The sequence below is a fragment of the Schistocerca serialis genome, chromosome 3, assembly GCF_023864345.2.
Source record: "Schistocerca serialis cubense isolate TAMUIC-IGC-003099 chromosome 3, iqSchSeri2.2, whole genome shotgun sequence".
Classification (NCBI taxonomy): domain Eukaryota; kingdom Metazoa; phylum Arthropoda; class Insecta; order Orthoptera; family Acrididae; genus Schistocerca; species Schistocerca serialis.
Genome location: NC_064640.1, coordinates 1,023,030,302 through 1,023,053,595, shown reverse-complemented (window position 1 = coordinate 1,023,053,595; position 23,294 = coordinate 1,023,030,302). Strand labels below are relative to the sequence as shown.

The 23,294-nt window shown below is 42.9% G+C and overlaps 1 protein-coding gene across 1 annotated transcript in view; it reads left to right on the top strand.

Annotated features, from left to right (window-relative positions):
- The window catches only part of LOC126469639 (diuretic hormone class 2), a 121,008-nt gene that overhangs the window by 82,690 nt on the left and 15,024 nt on the right, over window positions 1-23,294 (top strand). Inside the window, exon 2 of the mRNA XM_050096766.1 lies at window positions 12,048-12,137. Coding sequence (XP_049952723.1) covers window positions 12,049-12,137 — 89 coding nt within the window. The 5' untranslated portion in view covers window position 12,048. The remainder of the gene's footprint in view (window positions 1-12,047; window positions 12,138-23,294) is intronic.

The following is a 23,294-nucleotide window of genomic DNA, read 5'->3' as shown; positions in this document are numbered from 1 at the left end:
GAGGGGTCGGTCCGCGTGCAATTGGCTGACGTCTTCATCACAGCCCTCTCTGCTTATACCGGCTTGACTTTATGCTGGAACAGTTTCCTAAACATTTTGAGGGGACTGCGAATCTCACATCTGTTTTCGAGCTTCTGGAGACCATTTGCTTTTTCAGCTGAAAGCGTCCCTGTGCACGTTCAGGTGTAACTGATTGAGGATCAGTGTAATTTCCTTTTAAAAGACAAATCATTTTACCGATTGTTCAGGACATCTACAATGTTTTTCACAGGTAGAGATGTAACGTCTCCACAATGAGGTTACAAAAGTGCTAGAATATTTCGATCAACATATGTGTGTTTGTGAAATACCGTTTTCGATTACGAAACTAAATAGATCACAGTTACGTGGAAACCTGATTGCGAAAATCTGTGAAATTGTCTGTCAGTCCACAGGCCGATAGTTTGCACCAGATAAAAATTACATTATGCCTTCAGCGTGTCAAAAATAATTATATAAGACTGAAAATTTTGCTTCATTGTGATCTGTGTTGTTAAGAAATATAAAGCCAAGTTGCATGGAGTGCCACTGCATTGCCACTTAAATGCGGCGCATTTGCAGTTTTCCCCCTCGTCACACTCACAAGGTTAGGTCGTTTGATTTGGGATTTTCTCGGAATTGCCAGAGTAGTGCAGCTTATTACTTGCACATTATGTTGTTTTAATGTGCTACTAAAGGTGTACAAAGTTTGAAGTAAATCTGTGATCGTAATGTCGAGGCCTCAGACAGCACGCCGTGGTAGTGGGGGAAGTGTGTAGCTAGGCTGACTGCTGTGGTACTCATACCAGTGCATGGCTCACGAGCCGAATTCTTGGCCGCTCGTGGTTTACAGCGTGACAGTGGCACTGGTTCCCTGTCGGAAAGAAAGAAAACGGCTGGGATATCCCGAAAGAGAAAATGCCAAGCTTTCATCTCCTCTCGAACGCAGAGCTGTTTTGCTTGATACGCTGATTACCGGGTAGTCTACTTTGCAGTCATATGGATGAAATCGAGACAGATACGGAGAAAAAATTACTATTACGCAGAGGTACAGCCTACATGGTGGTACTGCAGCTATGGAATAATGATAGGTATTTCTTATGAGGGAAGATATATTGAGGACACCACTGATAAGTAAACAAAGGGTGTAAAAATCACGTCGCTTCCCAGCTGGTTATAGGAAGTATTGATGTGACATTACAACCGATTGTTGCACGCGTACATTATTAGGTACTCAGTGTATGAAAGTGCGACAGAAATCGCAGTGCCGCCATCCTGGTTTGGAGTTTTGTGGTTTCCCGAATATACTTAGACAAATAATTTCATCAACTATCCACAGCTACGTCCTTAATGACATAGAGAAGGTTGCTGGATTCGTATTCTACTGTGTATCGTCACCCACCTTCCTGCCTACTACACTATTCTTCCAGTTTTTGCAAATTGTCATCCTCCGCAGACCTGCAAGTTTCATTTCTATTAGTTTGAAACACCCGCTCTAATAGCCAAGGGCGTCAGCTCGCCGCTTTCGCGATGGGGGGAATTGCGCTGCCCCAGATCGAATCCGCCCGGCAGTTTAACGAGGAGATCCAGTGTGGCGACTAGCCTGGACATGGTTGCTAGTCGTTTCTCTCATCCCATTACGTTCATACTCACCTTCCGCCTCAGTCAGACGATTCACAAACATTTCCAACACTTTTCTTTCACACGGATTACACTAGACGCAAACAGATGTTGTACGTAATGTCCACCCACTAGGGGTTGGAGGGCCGATAGCGGTTGGCTGGGTAAGGGGGAGGGGAGAAGGGGCGCCGGCAGGATCGGCATCCGTCCACCCTATACCAATAACATGACAAGTCCAGATTAACATGCCGATCCCTTATACGTACGGAATATAGGTCAGTAAAAATAAGAAAATTTCTGTTAATTTGAAAAGCTCGTGTCTAATTTCTCTCGTCAACCTGATCCAGTCTGAACTTGTGCTCTGACTTTGCGCCCATATCATCATTAATCTCATAGCTGATTTTTCTTCCTTCTTCCGAAAAACACTTAACGAGCGGGCGCTGTCGGGTGCCCACAAAAATATAGGTACTTACCGAACCAGATGAAGAACCAGTTATATTTTCTTCAAAAAATGGTTCAAATGGCTCTGAGCACTATGGGACTCAACTGCTGTGGTCATAAGTCCCCTAGAACTTACAACTACTTAAACCTAACTAACCTAAGGACAGCACACAACACCCAGCCATCACGAGGCAGAGAAAATCCCTGACCCCGCCGGGAATCGAACCCGGGAACCCGGGCGTGGGAAGCGAGAACGCTACCGCACGACCACGAGATGCGGGCTATATTTTCTTCCTCGGGCTTGTCTATTACGAGCTAACGCCATACCTCAAATGTCCGCTACATTAACGTCTAACTTATTTCACTTTTTTTCTGGTAGCACTTCTCGATTCTGGCGCACTACTTGTAGGCTCACGTGGAGAATTTCTTTTCTCTCTGTTGTGAGATACGTGTAGATGGTGCCATTAGCTATCGAGATAGATGAGTGATAGTTGTGCAGTGAGAGCAACCGCAAATTTTAAACGAGATAACATGAAACATATGAAACCACTGAAAGACCTCGAGTAGGATTAATCCGGTTTCCGGAGAAACGAAGGCACATACAATGGAATATTGCGCCTAAGACCTATGTTTTAAAATAGAGTGAAGAAAGACAAATCCACATCTATAGCATTTGTAGATTTAGAAAAAAGCACTTGAAATTATTAAGTCATCAGTGGCAAAATACATGGAGTGAAAGGTTATGTGTAACTTGTCTCGAAATGAGAAAGCAGTCATAATAGCTCAAGACATGAAAAAGCGACGCAGTAAGTGAGACGGGAGTGAAAAGCTTAGCCTAACCTTCATGTTACTCTACCTGCACCCTGAGCAAGCAGTAAAGGAAACTAAGGAGAAATTTCTGAAGGGAATTCAAGTTCAGAGAGAAGAAATAAAAACTTTGAGGATTGCCAGTGGCGTTGTGATTCTCGCAGACAAGGCAAAAGACTTGGATTTGAGTGGAACGGACATTGTCTTCGAATGAAATGTAAGTGAATTCCTAATGGACCAAATTGCTGAGGTCATAGGTCCCTAGACTTACACACTACTTAAACTAACTTGTGCTAGGAACAACACACACACCCATGTCCGAGGGAGGACTCGAGCCTCCGGCGGGAGGGGCCGCACAATCCGTGACATGGTGCCTCAAACCACGCGGCCACTCCCCGAGTCGATATTGGCTTCAAAATGGTTTGTAAGATAAATATTAATTAAATAAGGGCGATGGAATGTAGTTAAATTAAATAAGGCGATGCTGAAAGAATTAGAGTAGAAAATGAGGGCGTTAAAGTAGTAAATAAGTTTTGCTATTTGGGCATCTAAAAAACCAACGTTAGCGAAGGTATATGGGATATAAAATTAAATGAATTTTACATCAGTGTTTGGCAGAACATGACAATACTATTAAAAGGAAAACGCCTGCTAATGTTCTGCAATATTATGTTTATTTGGTCACGAACCAGCTTTCGGCTTCCCAGGCCATCTTCAGGTGACAACTGAATGTCGCAAACACAGATAAACATGATGTAGAATGTGAAGTTTTACATTTTCTCAAGAAAAGTACAAAGATGAACCTACTGGAAATACTGGATATCAATAAACACATGACACAAAACGCCAGTCCAGATCAGATTCAATTTCCGTATTTCCCCTTTGTTAAATTAAGTTTTCGTGGAAAGTGCTAGATTCACATTAAATTCGTCTTATGTTACATCATTTGTTAACTGAATCTCCATATAAAAGCTTTGTTTAGTACCACTTTTTAGTTAATGTAATTATTGTAATGATTTGCTATGTAAACACTTCGTGATTTTTGTATCTTCTGTACAAATAAAATATGTGTAAGTCTGTGTTTGCGACATTCAGTTGTCACTTGCAGATGGTCTGAGAGGCGGAAAGCCGATTAGTGACCAAATATGATTTTGCGGCATATAAAATGTAGAATTGTTACATAGTAAGGAAAACTTTTCTGAAAAAAAGAGTAACTTTTAACATTTAATACAAATTTAAGGTTTTGTCTGAGGTGTAGCCTTTTATGGATGTGAGGCGTGGAAGATTAACAGTTAAGACAGAAAGAGTATAGAAGTCTTTGAAATATGATGTTATAGCAGAATGCTGAAGATAAGATGGCTGGATGGGATAAGCAATGAAGAGGTACTGAATCGACTGGGAGAGAATAGATATTTATGGCAGGACTCGACTAAAAGAAGGGGTAGGTTGATATGAGACGTCCAGAGCCATCAAGGAATGTTTGCTTTTTTAATGGAGAGAAATGTGGTGGGTAAATATTGTAGAGGGAGACCAACGCTTTGCTACAGCAAGCATATTCGAATGGAGGTCACTCATTATGTAAAGCATGTACAGCAGCTTGAGACAATTCTTCGGACTGAGGACCACCATAAAACAACAACAACAACAACAGCAACAGCAACACAACAACATAGAACATTATGAATCCTAGCAGTGTTTTCAGTAGCGTCACAACTTGTTACGCCTGGAGATAAAAGCGACGGAGTGGGCACTAGCGCTGCCATAGAGGGACTCGGCAGGTGCGGCTCCGCGCTTCTAGCTGCTTGTAGCCGGACGAAATTGCACCGATGTGTGCTTACGTGGCCCGCAAACGTAGCTTTACGACGCTTTTAAGAACCTATTCAATCTTAGTCCACTTTGTTTAATGGGCACAGAGCTTTATAATCGGTTTATATACATTTAAATGTTGACGTTACGGGAGGAAATAGCGAGACGCACTCTAATCCTTCGCTATGGCCAGTAACGGGCCGAACGTTAATGCTTCCTTAAGGAAAACAACTGAATTAATCGCGACCAAAAGCCGTGAAATAACCAACAAACACTCACAGCGTCCTCATTCAAATGTCTTCCTACCAGTTCCTCCTAAATGACAGCGTGGCTCGTACACATATCCCAAGTTCACGCTTTCTGTACTCCATATTTTGATATCGACTGGCTGGGCAGACTGCGTCGGACAACTGTCTATGAACGTGCACATCCGGGCTAATACACTGGTCGGAAGAATTACCGCTCGCGTGAGACGTCTCACACTGTGTACGGATGAAGTATGGATTGGATATACACTCAAGCGCTAAAGAAACTGGTATAGGAGTGCGTATTCAAATACAAAGATATGTAAACAGGCAGAATACGGCGGTGCGGTCGTCAACGCCTACGTAAGACAACAAGTGTCTGGCGCAGTTGTTAGATCGGTTACTGCTGCTACAATAGCAGGTTATCAAGATATAAGTGAGTCTGAACGTGGTGTTATAGTCGGCGCACGAGCGATGGGATGCAGCAACTCCGAGGTAGCAATGATGTGGGGATTTTCCAGTACGACCATTTCACGCGTGTACCGCGAATATCAGGAATCCAGTAAAACACCAAATATCCGACATCGCAGCGGCCGGAAACAGATCCTCCAAGAATGGGACCAACGACAGCTGAAGAGAATCGTTCAGCGTGACACAAGTGCAGCCCTTCCGCAAATTGCTGTAGATTTCAATACAGGGCCATCAACAACTATCAGCGTGCGAACCATTCGAAACATCATCGATATGGGATTTCGGAGCCGAAGGTCCACTCGTGTACCCTTGGTGGCTGCACGACGCAAAGCTTTACGCCTCACTTAGGCCCGCCAACACCGACACTGGACTGTTGATGACTGGATACATGTTGCTTGGTCTGATGAGCCTCGTTTCAAGTTGTACCGAGCGGGTGGACGTGTTCGGGTATGGAGAGAATCTCGTGAATCAATGGACCTTGCATGTCAGCAAGGGACTGTTTAAGCCAGTGGAGGCTCTGTGCTGATGTGGGGCGTATGCTGTTGGACTAATATGGGACCCCTGATATGTCTAGATACGACCCTGGTTGGTGACATGTACGTAAGCATCCTGTCTGATCACCTCCATCCATGCATTCCGACGGACTCAGGCAATTTCAGCAGGACAATGTGACACCCCACACGTCCAGAATTGCTTCAAAGTGGCTACAGGAACACTCTTCTGAGTTTAAACACTTCCGCTGGCCACCAAACTCCCCAGATATGAACATTATTCAGCATATCTGGGATGCCTTTCAACGCGCTGTTCAGAAGAGATCTCCACCCCCTCGTATTCTTTCGGATTTATGAACAGCCCTGCAGGATTCATGGTGTCAGTTTCATACAACACTACTTCAGACACTAGTCGAGTCCATGCCACGTCGTATTACGGCACTTCTGCGTCTCGCGGGGGCCCTACACGATATTAGGCAGGTGTAACAGTTTCTTTGGCTCTTCAGTGTAGAATCATATAAGGATAAATTATAAAATAACAAAAATTTTATTACATCATGATGCTGTACACACAACTAAATGTTGTAAAATTACCTGACAAATTAAAATTGTGTACCGGATTGGGACTCGAACCCAAGACTTTGTCTTTCGGAGGTAATACCTTCGAGAGTATCGGTTCTACAGATTATGTAGGAGAACTTTTGAGAATTTTTTTTAGATGGGAGGTAAGTACTGCCTGACAGTAAGCTTGTGAGAGCGGTTTGTGAGTCGCGCATAATTAGCTCAGCCGGTAGATCACTGCATTGCGAAAGGCAGAGTTTCCGTGTTCGAGACCAAGTTTGAAACACAGTTTTAATCTGCCAGGAAGTTTGAAACGGCGCACACTCTACTGCAGAGTGAACTAAACACTCTGTTTCACGATCAACACCGGTTCTTTAACAACACGTCGAGAAAGGTTTCGTCATGTTTGAGTAGTATGTGCTTGCGCAGCAGTGGCTACATCGTTGGTGCGCCATTGTCTCCGCGCACTCAGCAAAATAAATGAGGCGGCAATTAAATTTGAAATCCACAGTATGGAGACAAGGTGCCGCATTTGGCATGTCCCCCCAAAATATTTAAGGCTAAATTAAAAACAAGTGCGTAGTGGCACTCCCACACGTGGGCAGTACGTTTCTAAATTAACTGATCAAACAAATGATTTGCATCAGTTGCATATCCCCGTATGTGTGTGGGATTATATTTAAGGAGAACAGGGAATGAAAAAATAAAATTTCAATACCATGCGTTGTAACATGCTTCTATACTCCCTGTCAAGTTGTCTACTAGACTTTGCTACTCAAGCCTGTCACACAATCGGACGTTGGCCTGCCAAAGATAACGTAGTGTGTGAGGAAAGTTCCTTTCACTGTCAACTGGTCCCATCCACGCGTGCTCAGTACAGTTATTTCAGCAGATACCCCAGGCCTTTCCAGTTAGCTGATTCTTGCCTTCTGAATGAACGTGTTCACGACATGGGCACAGTGCGCTTGCGTAATATTGTCTGGAAAGACCAACCTATCACTTAAATGTTACAAGTAAGGTTGGACAATAGGAAACCCTGCGCTAGTTGGTGAAGAGAACCCGACGCCATTGACCCAGGTTCCATTCCAATAGCGTCCTTGGTGGTCTTCACGCACCGCAGCGCAAGGGTATTTGGACCAATCTTCGTAACGGACACCTAGAATAAACGCGTGTTCTCCGCGTCCACACAGCGCTTCTTACTACCTCCAAAAAGTCAGCGTGCAGCTCTGTTGCTTTCTCCCCGGGTAACTACAAGCCACAATTTGTAGATGTCGGTCATCAGCTAATGATACTGACCGCAGACAACGACTGCAAATTTTCAATGTGTCGTGTCTCACGCCAGCCGTTGAATATTCGAATGAAGCAGTGGTGGCGTATGCCATTTCAAAGAATAACTTTCTGTGTCGGTAACTTTTCTTGCCGTAAAATACACTCCTGGAAATGGAAAAAAGAACACATTGACACCGGTGTGTCAGACCCACCATACTTGCTCCGGACACTGCGAGAGGGCTGTACAAGCAATGATCACACGCACGGCACAGCGGACACACCAGGAACCGCGGTGTTGGCCGTCGAATGGCGCTAGCTGTGCAGCATTTGTGCACCGCCGCCGTCAGTGTCAGCCAGTTTGCCGTGGCATACGGAGCTCCATCACAGTCTTTAACACTGGTAGCATGCCGCGACAGCGTGGACGTGAACCGTATGTGCAGTTGACGGACTTTGAGCGAGGGCGTATAGTGGGCATGCGGGAGGCCGGGTGGACGTACCGCCGAATTGCTCAACACGTGGGGCATAAGGTCTCCACAGTACATCGATGTTGTCGCCAGTGGTCGGCGGAAGGTGCACGTGCCCGTCGACCTGGGACCGGACCGCAGCGACGCACGGATGCACGCCAAGACCGTAGGATCCTACGCAGTGCTGTAGGGGACCGCACCGCCACTTCCCAGCAAATTAGGGACACTGTTGCTCCTGGGGTATCGGCGAGGACCATTCGCAACCGTCTCCATGAAGCTGGGCTACGGTACCGCACACCGTTAGGCCGTCTTCCGCTCACGCCCCAACATCGTGCAGCCCGCCTCCAGTGGTGTCGCGACAGGCGTGAATGGAGGGACGAATGGAGACGTGTCGTCTTCAGCTTTGAGAGTCGCTTCTGCCTTTGTGCCAATGATGGTCGTATGCGTGTTTGGCGCCGTGCAGGTGATCGCCACAATCAGGACTGCATACGACCGAGGCACACAGGGCCAACACCCGGCATCATGGTGTGGGGAGCGATCTCCTACACTGGCCGTACACCACTGGTGATCGTCGAGGGGACACTGAATAGTGCACGGTACATCCAAACCGTCATCGAACCCATCGTTCTACCATTCCTAGACCGACAAGGGAACTTGCTGTTCCAACAGGACAATGCACGTCCGCATGTATCCCGTGCCACCAAACGTGCTCTAGAAGGTGTAAGTCAACTACTCTGGCCAGCAAGATCTCCGGATCTGTCCCCCATTGATCATGTTTGGGACTGGATGAAGCGTCGTCTCACGCGGTCTGCACGTCCAGCACGAACGCTGGTCCAACTGAGGCGCCAGGTGGAAATGGCATGGCAAGCCGTTCCACAGGACTACATCCAGCATCTCTACGATCGTCTCCATGGGAGAATAGCAGCCTGCATTGCTGCGAAACGTGGATATACACTGTACTAGTGCCGACATTGTGCATGCTCTGTTGCCTGTGTCTATGTGCCTGTGGTACTGTCAGTGTGATCATGTGATATATCTGACCCCAGGAATGTGTCAATAAAGTTTCCCCTTCCTGGGACAATGAATTCACGGTGTTCTTATTTCAATTTCCAGGAGTGTATCTACGTGCAGTGGCCGGCCGGAGTGGCCGAGCGGTTAAAGGCGCTACAGTCTGGAACCGCACGACCGCTACGGTCGCCGGTTCGAATCCTGCCTCGGGCATGGATGTGTGTGATGTCCTTAGGTTAGTTAGGTTTAAGTAGTTCTAAGTTCTAGGGCACTTATGACCACAGCAGTTGCGTCCCATAGTGCTCAGAGCCATTTGTCTACGTGCAGTCTAAGCTTGAACTGACCGTTAGAAGCATGTAGCCATACCTAAAAGTGTACACAACCCGCATTGTCCCATTTATTATTGGATACACAGCCCGCTCTACTGAACACCGCTTGTATCTCCACTACAGAGACGCCTGTGTATACTGATTTACGGTGCTCAAAAGAGTCTTGAGATGGAAGACGCCATTAAAAGTTGTTTTGAAAAAGCAATAGGTAAGCAAGTCATTAGAGTAGGACACAAATACTTCAAGTTTTAAGAGGTTGTCAAGTGTTTTGGGGCTACAAGCCACAAAACAGCAGAAAATGTCTACTATAAAAAACACATAGGAGGGAGGCAATTTCAGTTTCTTTTGGTCTTTTCACAAAAGTAATCAAACGACGTGATTTGTCCGAAAACTTATCAGTGCAGTACGTTCTAAGCAATATTTTTACAAAGGTTAAATGAAAAGAGGGTGCAGAACAAAGAACAGCTGTTAACGATAACCGTACTCTTTGCAGAGCAGAGTGCAATGCAACTTACAAACCGCGCAAACGAACAGCCAATTGGGAAACATAGCCTGCAGCTCCTTCGCGCATGGAAATTGTACGCAGTCTGCAGGCTCCATTGGAGCGGTTGCTTTTATTGGATGGCCACTCTCCACATCGCCAAGTGGCCGTTTTAAAGCTGATATGGTTCTGCCGCTTCCGCGCCATCACCTGCTGCTTTCAGCAGCTCTGTGTTTCGGATGTCACTCCGCAACTCATTTACAAACAGAGGAAAACATTATCTTCGTAGTGTTTGATTCAGATTTATGATACATTTTGTGTGTACTATGTAACACTACTGAGAAACATTTACGATGCAATTTTTTAAAATAAAATTATTCCACAACAATGTGCTTATATCATTGCTTTCATATTAAATTAGATTTTTATAACATATTTGCAATTATATATTTAATACTTACAACAAATGGATACAGCTATAAAGTTATTATGTGGAGACATGTATGAACATGTAACATGCACGTTTTTACGAAGAAAAAATTGATTTTTCCATACTTTCTGTTTGTTCTTCCGGAAAAAAGGAATGCGAAAAGCATGAAGAGTCCTCGTAGAAGCATACGTTTGCCGACCGACATGTAATTTCCGTTATTTTTTATTTGTGAAAAGCAAGGATGAGAATATGATTAACATGAAATAAAGGAAAGTTAGAGAAGAAAACGTCCGACGATACTGCAATTATTGGAGTTAAGGTATATATCAGATTCAGGGTTCAAAAATGGTTCAAATGGCTCTGAGCACTATGAGACCTAACATCTGAGGTCATCAGTCCCCTAGAACTTCTGTACCTTATTGTATCTTAGCTGATTGTGTGTCATATTTTCTAACGCTGAGTTTGGGGGCCAGCCCAACATTAGTTTAAACGAGCGTCAGCTAAAAGCCACACCCTTTATGGAAAGTGTTCCATACCAACAGTCCTTAATCTGCATCGTGCATTTGATCCAAGTCAGATTCACCTCCCTGCTGAGCAAGATAGCACGCAGCGGCTAAGGTTATAGGAGCAACTCTCCAAAATGTCATATCAGTTTTACATATTGAAGATTATCTAGTTTCGAAAAGAAGTCTCAGTCTGGTACTGCTTTTTCTTGTTTTATTTGTGCCGTGTGATGTGTTCTGCACTTGGGCTAAGATTCGTCATATTCGACACAGTTATTGTGATTCTCTTTTGTCATTATAGTTTGGTGAACGCGCCTTCTTAGCCGAGGTGGCTAACGCACGACTGTGCGCTGTCGCTGTACTCGGAAGTAGGATGGTTCGAATACTCGAGGTGGACAATTTTCGTTCCCAGTAGTTGGCCAGCAGGTGGAAGAGACAGAATATCGTAAGGTTCCCTATCACCAGTCTTTGCAGCGAAGTCTCGGATTAAATAACCAAATGTCTCTACAGTTTCTCATGAAGTAAGGGCATGTGACGCTATTGAAGGTGATCCGTCCGTCGGATGGGGACGTTAAGCTCCGTGGCCCCCTTGCCGCTATTCGAGAGGAGTAGGTTATGCGCCTGCACGTATTTCACCTTGTTGCTTTCCTTCATCCATAACAACATATACTGTACAAGCATTCATCACAATCCTCCATACGACACAGAACACACATTTGACACTTCATGATATGTAGGGACTAGTACCAAGCCCGGAACAGCGATACACAATTTCTGCATCTGTTCCCCGACGTTCGTTCCCAGAGTATAGGACTACTTTGGCTTTTGGTATTCTGGTGACAGTATTTCTTTTTCTTTCTGTATCACAGACATAGTCTCTCTCAGTACTCAATGGCCTTTCCATTCGTGGGAGCATCTTGGAAGCAACAGCGGCTCCAGGGTCCTTGTCATCATTTAATTTTTTCTGATTATAGTTATTAAATAGCCGAAACTGGTTAGCAGCAATAAAATTAAAACGATTTGAGCTGACGTATTTTATTTAGATGATCTTGGAATTGTTTTAAATTTGTTTAGCAAGCGATGTGGGTGTTTGTGTGTTACAGCATGCATCTCGCCGGCCTGGTAATCTCCCTGCTCGCAGTAGTCCTGCTCCTCGTCACCCCAGCGAGGCCAGCATGGGCGAACCAACTGTCGTAAGTACAGTCGCCAGCCGTTTACAATGGGCGCTCGTCGTCCACTACTTGCAGTGTTTCCAAACAAATTGTACGAGGTGGTTTCACTCACTGCACTTGTTGCAAAAGCTCGTAACAACGTCCCGTGAATTAAATGTAACCGTGCTGGGCAGTAACTCTTGGGCGAATCTTTGGAACGTGCAGGGTCAGGAGACGTTAACGCTAGTTAGCTACATGTAGCTTCTTACACACAGAGCTGTTCGCCGCAGATGGTCAAACTGATGCCCACTTCAGCACTGTGAGTTTCATCATCGAGAATGTCTGTTTAGTAAAATGTGTCATTTTATAGGAACTAAACCTAAATTGCAGCTACTAAATCAGTATTCGTTGCAAGCTCAGCGTCGGAAAGAATTTTTACGAAAATTAACATTTGAAAAGTTCATAATTAACTGTCATTCCTTAGTACATACAAGCACACACACACACATACACACACACACACACACACATTTTCTGAAGCACATTTGAAGTCCAATTAACTCTACTCGACCGTATAATTCTGCAATGGATCACTCCGTCATAAATTGGTGGCTTTCTATCTCATTCACTGCACGTATATTATTTTTTAGTTTCTAATGCCATGGAAATGTAACAACCAAACATGCAAATTCGTATTTAAGCTCTCCCAGTAGGTTACCATAGTGACAAATGCGTGTTGGGAAAGAAAATGAGAAGTACAGCATATGCGATTTGGTGCGTTGCGATCCATGAACGCGAACTTAACGGTTGCATAAGGTCATTTACGTTAAATATTTTCTTGTGAGAAAATGACGCTAACAATATCCACATCCACAACATATGTTGGGTTGTTGACATCTGTTCTGTGCAGTGACCAAAATGGCATACTTGTTAGTAGTTCACAAACCAGGCAACCCCGATATCTTATCTGACTGTGGACTGGGTGACGACAAGCTATTAATTTAGTCGATTGACTAGAGTTCCGGTATTTCTTTTAAATGAGGGAATACCAACCGAGTGCTCAGAAACGTGTGCTTTAGGATGATCCCGAAATTGAGGGCGAACCAAGCAAGAAAATCTTGTGGCAAGGCCTGTCTTCGGAGGGCAAGAAGAAAAAATCAAAACTGAAGTGAAGGCAAAATTAATACAAAAAAAAGACTGGTTGATATAATATCCAAGGAACCTCCAAAGTTTTTCTTAGAGAACTCGCAACTGTAGACACTGCTTTAGTTCTGTCGTAAGAAATAGGAACTAATATCCAGTGTACCGATACCCCTCTAAGTGAAGCCGCACGTACAAAAACAAAATGGAAGCAGTGTTATACTGTACATAGTTTGAGGGCCCTTACACAAGCTCCTGTATTCATTCTTAAAGTTGATGAAACTCGTATCTCGAAAGCTTTATGTTATTATCATCTTTTGCAGCTAAGAGATTTTGGCTAACTTGATTGTTTTATTTTTGTACAGGAGGCATTTCAGTCAACATGCGCTCCTGTTTCACATATGCAATAACAAATTATTTCGTTGTATCATCTCCCTAACAAGCTATGCTGCTTACCTACAAGAAACAGAGATGACAAGGTCAGCTGCGCGACAATTGGAAATGAATTTGTGGGGGGATGCAGCTATAGCTTTATCAAAATAAATCATTAAAGTGTCTTAGTTTAAATCAGAACTAAGAGTATGTGCAGGGTGTAAAAAACGAAAATGGCCCGAAAAGTGTTTGCGGAATTTTATGACGACAGCAAACCGACTAACGGTTGTATGGATAGTTTCAGGAAGATTCGAAAATACCATACATCTCCCATCTAATCTCGGTGGCGTTCATGAGGTATTCGTGGAGGGGAGAACTGTCAACAAAGGCATAAAATCTGGTATCCAAGACTTCCAGGTTTTTCTCTGTAATTTTTGCCGGTAGGTCAAGCTGAACAGTCAGGCGTACTCAAATAACCCTTACTACCGGAAGAGCTACAGTAGAATACTGCGTACCTTCAGACAGAGCTAGGCTTACTAGACGCATTTCACACTTTGAGAACCCACGCACAGTGCTGCCACGACATCATCTGCAGCCATTTCCAATATCTACTCCAAAGAGATACATTAGGTAGAGTAACTAAATCCGTGTCAAACTTCAAAGAATTATCATTGTCACTCTTATTTTGGCCACCCTATATCAAAACACTAAAAGAAAGCTAATAAAAATTAATGGAAATTAAGATGCTAATGTGATTACAGATGTTACAACGTCCCTTGCAACATGTATTTGGTCTTTTATGCTCCGTCTACGGACAGGACTGTGTATAATATCAAAGCAAAGTGTCATTGCCCACCACTACCTATATCGTTAGTCTTTTTTGCCAATTTCTTCCTGTCCCATGAAAAATAAATGATTTAAAGTATACGTATTTATGAAATTTTTCAGGCTATTGAGAAGAAATGTAGCGTGATCGATTCATAATAACTTCGGCTCCAGCTACCAGGAATTATTTCTTTCACACAGCGTTTCATCAATGTTAGGATGACTCCACAGCAAATTTTAATATAGGTTCCCACAGACGCTTCTGGCTGTACTAAACTCAACAAGAATAGATGACTGTCATCATTATCATATATTCAAGCGCTTCAAAATTAGAGTTTTACCAAATTATATGATAAAGGACGGGAAGATCGGCTAAAAAGTTTAAAGGACACAAGTGAGATTAATTTTGTAAGTAAGTAGCCATAAAAGGGGAAAAACATACAACGCGCATTAGGAAGGAAGTAGCTCTCGTAAAGTAGGCGTCATCCAGTGACGACACTGACCCCGTATCAGAAGTAAACCACTCCCACAATCACAGAATATAACCGACAAAAAGCCAACCGCCCTTTGCGGGAAAGCAATATAGAGAGCAAGTGAGAGAGCAGATGTGTGGTACGGTCTGATATTTTCTGAGAAATAGACTACTTCTGCAAAGAACGGAGACATCGGACTGGAAGGTTCCTTCTCTGGATGCTGCTGAGAGATGACATCGGCTCCCATGCAATAACTTCCCATCTTTTAAGCAGAAGTGTTTTTATCTGAACAAAAATCTCGTATATGATAGAGCTGATTTATACTAGGCCAGTAATTTAGTAAAGTGATACAAAATTATATAGCAGAGTAGTTTATTAAAATGAGTTAATGGACTCGATCGAGTAAGATGGAATCTGTTTTCTCTCTTTTTTTTTCTTTTGAACCAATGTATCCAAACGAAAAATAGTCGGTTTCACTTTTTGTTAATGAACTGTAGATTACTTGTTGAATTATTTTCCATACAACACCGTACCTTTCGGGCTGACACGTTTTTAGTTAACGCTTTGGTCTCTTCAGGAAAGAACAACGTATTTTGCTCATTTTGGTGGCACTATGGTACCTACGGGAAGACAGACTGTAGAATCACAGTTCTGCGAATGCTGGGACACATACACTGACAAGGGAGGTGCGTGATCTGGAACGTTCAGAGCCTCGTGAAAAAAATGCTTAGAATACAAATCGTCCCTCCCAAAAACACTGGGCGCTGCGCGCTTTACCACGAGAGACATCTAAATGATCACATATTCGAGATCTAAGAGAGAAAGGCGAAGACACATAAATATCGACATAATAGGAACGAAAACACACGCATTTCTATGTCGTGACTTATTGCTGTGTTTCCTCTGCTTAACCTAATTACGCTAGCTGAACAATAAACTTTTTCTGTCGACTTGATAGTGTTCCAGAGCTATTCGAGAATTCAAAGTTCAGGTGTCAGATCTCAAAGAAGTAGTAAAAACAAAGTGGAACAGAACAATGTGCACATCTGACTAAAGTCACGTTTTCACATTCAACGTATTTCCTGCATTCAAGCAGCTCAGTATCAAACGCCTCACTAATTACATTTCCAGTTGGTATCTCACGTCATAAGGCGCCTTTTGCCTTGCATAGTGTCCGCAGCTCGTGATTGTGCGGTAGCGTTCTCGCTTCGCACGCCCGGGTACCCGGGTTCGATTCCCGGCGGGGTCAGGGATTTTCTCTGCCTCGTGATGACTGGGTGTTGTGTGATGTCCTTAGGTTAGTTAGGTTTAATTAGCTCTAAGTTCTAGGGGACTGATGACCATAGATGTTAAGTCCCATAGTGCTCAGAGCCATTTGAATCTTGCATAGTGTAACACAGGCGGAGCGCACACAGCCCTTGTGAGCAAACTGAGGAGCTACTTGATTGATAAATAGCGGCTCCGGTCTCGCAAACTGACATACGGCCGGGAGAGCGGTGTGCTGACCAAATGCCCCTCCATATTCGCATCCAGTGACGACTGTGGGCTGAGTATGACACAGCGGCCGGTAGGTACCGTTGCGCCTTCATAGCCTGTTCGGGCGGAGTCTAGTTTTAGTGCAACATAGGCTTGTGCTTCGGTGCAAGTATTACATAAAGATTTATACATCAATATTGCCAATATTTTGTTGTCTTTGGCGTGTTTTTGGTCCTATTATATCGCTATTTTGTTTCTTCGCAGTCTCTCTTAGATCTTGAATAGGTGACCACTCAAATGTCTCTCTTGGTAAGACGCACAGTTTTGCATATGAGAGGCTCATACCACTGTTTTTGGGACGAGTGATTTACATTCTCATCACATTTTCGTGCGGCTCTGAGCTTTCGAGATCACGCACTTCCTTTTTGAGAATTGTGCTCCTTTGACATTTCTCTCTGGTGTTCATTTCCACCACTTAATTCTCAGTACAGAGAGTTTCAGTTTATTTTGTACCACTTAACCGATGAAACAACAGCGGTTCTCTGAGGAAATGGGTCGTCATTGCATCTAGTCGCCACTGGACGCTGTTAAAGGACGTGACATAAACGAAGTACGCACATATCGTGGTCCAAACTCATGTGCACTAAGAGACAACCTGCTAACTTGAAAGTTCTCTTCTGAGCTCGGCTAAGCGGAGCCAAGCATAGCTTAACATCTCTTTTAATGTTCCTCTGCAACAAATACTAACTGAGAAGCTAAGCTTCAGAGCAAGAAAGATGACTATCTACACTGATCAGCAGCACATGCTAATGCACTTGCCCCATCTGTCTCAGAGTAAGAAACCAAGTGCCACGGCACCGTCTGAAGAACAAAAGGAACCTAGTCTTTAGAAAAATTAAGCTAGTGATTATCCCTAATCAACTAAGGCAGCAAATTAGTACAGTTCGTACAATATTCACCTACGGAAAGATGTATCATAACGCAGACTCGTTAAAACTTCTCTTCCAGATGCGTTTCGTTTATCGTAAGATATAAATATTTTCTATCAAGTCTTTCCGTCTCTTACGTTAACATATATGCACGTACTAAATACACGCGTGAATAAACAAGATACAAAGTGACGTGGTCCGAGCCATCCTACACTGGAGACGAAGTACGTGCCCGCCAGTTTCGACATTCTTATAGAAGCTGGATTTTATATATCATGTACTCCACTGTCAAACACTAAAATTCTTAATGTACGAAGAGATTTTTCTTCTATTTGGAAACATCGAGATTGGCTTCCTCGTCCCCACCGTTAATCCAACCTTCTCAGGTCACTGTAGATTACTCCTATAAACCACCAGGTAGTATGTACTGGAAACTGTGTTGTGTGTAACTTCAAAAAGGATATTATTTACACTCAAAACTTCGTCTACGTAGCTCTCTTAGAATACATTCAAAATTTTCAGATAAGTTTCTCGTTCATCTTCCTTTTGTCCAGGGATGTCTGCGTAACACAACTAAAACTACAAGAAAGAGTAAATGCTGAGATAAATATTGGGACATATGCAGTATTGCGAGGGTTGCCCAGAAAATAATGCACCGCATTTGTTTCTTCAACAATTCTTTATCGAACATAATGATAATTACATACACTAAAGAATGGTGTTTTATCTAGACACCCTATTTTTCCACGTTATCTTCATCCCGTTCTATGGCCTTCCTCCAGTGAGAAACAAAGGTATTTATGCCCTGTCGGTACCAATCCCTGTCCTGGTGGCAGGGCCAGTGCATCACTGTGTCAATCCTTGGCAGATGCCCACTGCCGAGTCGTGATGCGTCTGTCCTCCCTCGCGAATGACATCCGCTCGCTGCAACATGTCAGATGTGACAGCCGTGGATAGTCTCCCCTACCGCTGAAAATCGTGGAGCTCCGCCGAACCGCCATCTGGTGACCTCACCCTCCATGCTCAATGACTAACTGTACTTACTTCTGTCGCCAGCAGATGCTCCATAAACTTAACACAAGCGTTTGTGTATATTCCCTTCACTGTTTTTTTTTTTTCTCTGCAATGAGAAATTCAATGACGGCACGTTGCTTGTAAAGTACATCACCTACAGACGCAGTGGTAGATTTAAAAATTTTGCGCCCCTAAGCACACCATACTATATGCGCCCCCTCCCCCAAAAAAAACATGTTTTAAATAATTAATATTACCCGATCATTTCACAATTGCCGTTTTGGGTGGGAGCGCTGTGAGCTGTTTCCGTACTCTGCTATTCGTTGTTCTGAAGGAGGCGACAGCGGACTATATAGTTAAGCCTAACCGGCCATTGACCTTCTCCTTCTGTGCTGGATCCATTCACATTGCCCGAACTCTTACGGGACTCGGTAAGATTGTTTGCTGCGAGTAATGAGTGTAATGGGCAGAGTCACTACGAATGTAGTGTGTGGACATTAAGCTGGGAATGTGGGTCTCACGGGGAGCGTGCAAGGGATAAATCTCTGCAGTCGCACTCTTCTCTGTACCCTCGGTGACTCAGATGGATCGAACGTCTGCTCTCTAAGCAGGAGTTCATGGGTTCGAGTCCCAGTCGGGGCACACATTTTCAACTGTCCCCGTTGATGTATATCAACACCTGTTGGCAGCTTAGGGTCTAGATTTAATTATCATTTCGTCAGCGGTCTAGTCGCGCTCAATCAAAATGTAATATGGTTCCTGTACAGTATTGTACTGCAGCGGATAAAACAAACTTAAAACTGCATTGTGTTAACACATTCTTCTGTCGAAAGACAATAGAAACGAACACAAGGAAAATAACTTTTCTTTTATGGCCTAAAATTCAGTAGAGTGTGGTGGAGACAACGGATTTTTGTTATATATTCACTTTTAATATGTTCTTTTAAAGGAAATCGTTGAAAATGAAAATAAAAAAGTTGTGTTTCGATCTAAAAATTGAAGCGAACGTGTCGTACATTAAAAATTAATAGGCACTTTTACAGAGATGCGTTCAAAATTATAATTAAACTGTCGTTTTACGAGCTAATAACTTGAACGTGTACCAGATAAAAAAACATGTTCGGTATTAATACGGGAATCTATAGGAAAGCGTAAGAAATGAAAATGAAATAGAGATTTCGGCGCACGAACTAATAACTAAAAACAGACGAAAAAACACAGAACTGAATATGCTATTACATAATTTTACAGACTAGTGTTGAAAAATCAAAATTGTTTTATAATCTAATTGTTAACGTGTAAAGCATTAGGGTCTGTGTAGCTAGATGCTGCATAATGAATGTACATAATACCTTTAACCGTGTAAGGGCTGAACAGTTTTGTACTGCAGCTACTGCTCTCACCATAGCTCTTTCTAACGGTATTAGCAAATCTTTTACGTGTTTATCGACAGAACTGAATTACGTTATTTATTAACACTTTTTCATCAAAGCGTACTCTCCGATAACGTATATTTCCGCGATAACTATACATTTCAGCAGACACCAAGAATAAGCATCAGTTGTAACATACTCCAGTTGACTTGACTGAACAAATGGTTCAAATGGCTCTGAGGAGTATGGTACTTAACTTCTGACGTCATCAGCCCCCTAGAACTTAGAACTACTTAAACCTAACTAACCTAAGGACATCACAAACATCTATGCCCGAGGCAGGATTCGAACCTGCGACCGTAGCGACAGACTGTAACGCCTAGAACCGCTCGGCCACCGCGGCCGGCCTGACTGAACAGCGGCGAGCGGAACGGGTCATTCGGGTATTGTTTAATGGTGTCGGGCGCTTCCGGTCGCGTCTGCACGTAAACGAGGTAATTGTAAAATAAACAGGTAATACGTAGTTTGTAAATCCAATAAACGTGCCCTAAGTTACAATAAAAATCACATTAAATCTTAAATTTTTAAAACTGATATGAATAAGTAAACAAACTCAGCAGTCAGCAAAGTTTGCGTCTGGTTTTGACGGCAGAAAACTTGTTGATCATATCTTCACAGTTCAGACGGTTATCAGTTAGGAGGTCGGCTTCGAGGTGAAGAACGGACAAGGCGTTCAGTCTCGCCTCAAACAACGTAGAACGTAGGTACGATTTCAGTCTTTTAAGAGCCGAAAACGAGCGTTCTGCTGAACAATTTGTGCCGTACATAGAAATATTCTAAGAGCAATGTTACCATTAGGAAACACGGACTGTAACCTCTCTTTTCGTAAAAAATTACTCATTTCGACTGGTATATTACTAATCTCAGAAGAATTCAAAAGTTCCTCAAAATGTACACATTCACTAGGGAAGGAAGGCTCTAAATCTGTATCATGCAGTTTTGCTGCACGTTCAGCAATATCATCAGGTGAACTGTTCTTAAGGTTACTGAACACTGTGGAGGAGTCCAACAGTATTCCATAGCCTTCCTTCGTCCTCACTAGTTCGGCGTATAAGTTGTCGAGTATTGGGAGAAATGCTTCGACTCTAAATTTCTCCCTTCCAGTCAGAAAAACTTCTTCAGAGTCCGCCTCTTCGTCATCATGAACTTTGCATTTTCATGATCTTTTATAGGTGCATTCATAGTCTATATCAGTCACAATCTCCATGGATTTATTTTCATAATAGTCGAACATGCCACGAATAGATGCAATAAATCCTACAAGTTATTCATATAATTCGTGCACTATTTTAGTATCAATATTTACACTTTGCAATTTCAGATTTACGCTATTAACTCTCTGGAGTATGTCCTTCCAAACTGTAATCATGAATACTGTTTCTAGTCTGCTGAGTTGATTCAATAAACCTAAAGCCTCATTTAGCACAAGTGGTTTCTCAAACGTGTTATTGGCAATATGTGTGAGGGCATTGATAACACCCTCCCAGTTTTCATATAACTTACACACGCTTCCTCTCTTGCTGACCAACGTGTTTTTGACAAACTTTTTACCGTTTTGCTTTCTGGTTTCATGAAAGAAAGACGTTTATCCCAGCACTGTGTAGAAGCAGAGAAAAAATTACAAATGTTTTGCACTACATTGAAAAATGAACATGCTTCCCGACAACAGCGTGCAGCACTACACAAGTGCCGGCTAAATTCAAAGAATGCGCTGCACAAGGTTCACAATGCACTTTCCGATTTCGCTCTTTAATGCGTGCCTCCAAACGAATGTAGGTTCCTGACATTTTGCTTGCCTTGTCATATGACTGGCTTCTAACAGTCAGTAATATCAATGGAATTTCTAGACAGGACCTTTAGTACGGCCTCAGCTAAGTTTTCGGACATGTATCCCGGATTTGATAAAAACAGAAGGAAGCGTTCAACAGGTTCACCAGTCTCGTTCACATTTCTCAATGTGAAAAATAATTGATCAATATGTGAAATTTCTGCATTAGAATCTACTATTAGAGAGAAATATTTGGCCAGTTTTATTTCACTTATGATAATTCTTCTTATTCGTTGAGAAAGAAGATCTATTATTTCATCACAGATTGTTGATGAAAGATAATTTGTATGTCCCTGCCTGGCTTTCCATATCGTTCAATGTGCTCTGCGAGAAAAGCATCAAACTCGGCTGTAAGTTCAAGGGACATCATAAATTGACCATTGTGTAATGAATGGAATCTTCCAACGTGTCCACGTAGGGGAAGTCCACGTATTGTTAGCTTCTTCACTACCCTTTTCAACATACTGCCCCAGTACATTTTTTCTGTCTCAACATATAAGTCGAAATGGTTATCTATTATTCCAAGTGACTTTTTTCTTGTAAAGAGTGATAACTCAGAATTTTTGTGTTCAAGTGAATTCTCATGATGATATAAAATATTAGAAATATTTTTTCCAATTTGCAATACCATTAGTAGCAATCGCGACCTTACCTCCGAACAATTTACATGGTGCACAAAAAACAGCACCGGTGCTACAGGACTATACTAGAAAATCGGGCAAAGTTGACTCATCATTTAAAAGTTTACGGTAAAATACATTTTGTTTAAATGTCTGGTTTATCGCCTATTGATCTTCTTGAATTAGAAAAATCACCGTTAGAATTTTGAATAATGCCACATGGTAAGAGAATGTCGATTGTTCATTCATTGACACACCATTCTGCACGATCATCACTAACGAGGTTATTTGTTTTGGTAATGTCTGACTCGACACTTAGTTTCGTGAAACTTGAAATCAGGAACAACTTGCTTTTCCTCATTTTTAAATTTTGTTTCGTCTGTATTTACTTTTTTTACAACAGCTGCAGTGGCAGAAATATCATCCGTGCTACTTGAACTCGCAGTCGAACCAGCAAAATTTTTTGCGAAAAATTTATCTACTCTGCCAAGTGTTTTTAGAACATTGGCTTCTCGTTCTCGCCTTTCCTTCGATAATTTCCGAAATTCCGCACCACTTAATCTTGCACGTTTGCTTTTTTCACTGTTATTCGTGTTAAGGCGCTTACAAAATTGTCAACCAACAGTCAAAACAAAGGAAAAAAATTTGTAAAAGGAAAGAAAGAAAGACTGTATCCAGTTCCAATCGTACTGCGCCGCAGATGAGAACAAAGCTTTTTATTTTAAACACGGCACACGAGCACAAAGATTTTTCCTTTAAACACGGAGCGATGAACTGACCAACTCGGATTACTCGACGTGGCTGTGCTATGAAAGAACGACAATGCAGAATAATTTCATTGCATTGCCGCCTGTTTCTCTGTTGTCAGTGAACAGTAGAAGCACACCTGCAGGCTGGAGCTCATCTCGTAAAGAAAACGGGGTAGCCCCTTTTTTGGCTTCTGTTTCCCGCAGCCGGTCGGAGTGGCCGTGCGGTTCTGGGCGCTACAGTCTGGAAACGAGCGGCCGCTACGGTCGCAGGTTCGAATCCTGCCTCGGGCATGGATGTGTGTGATGTCCTTAGGTTAGTTAGGTTTAATTAGTTCTAAGC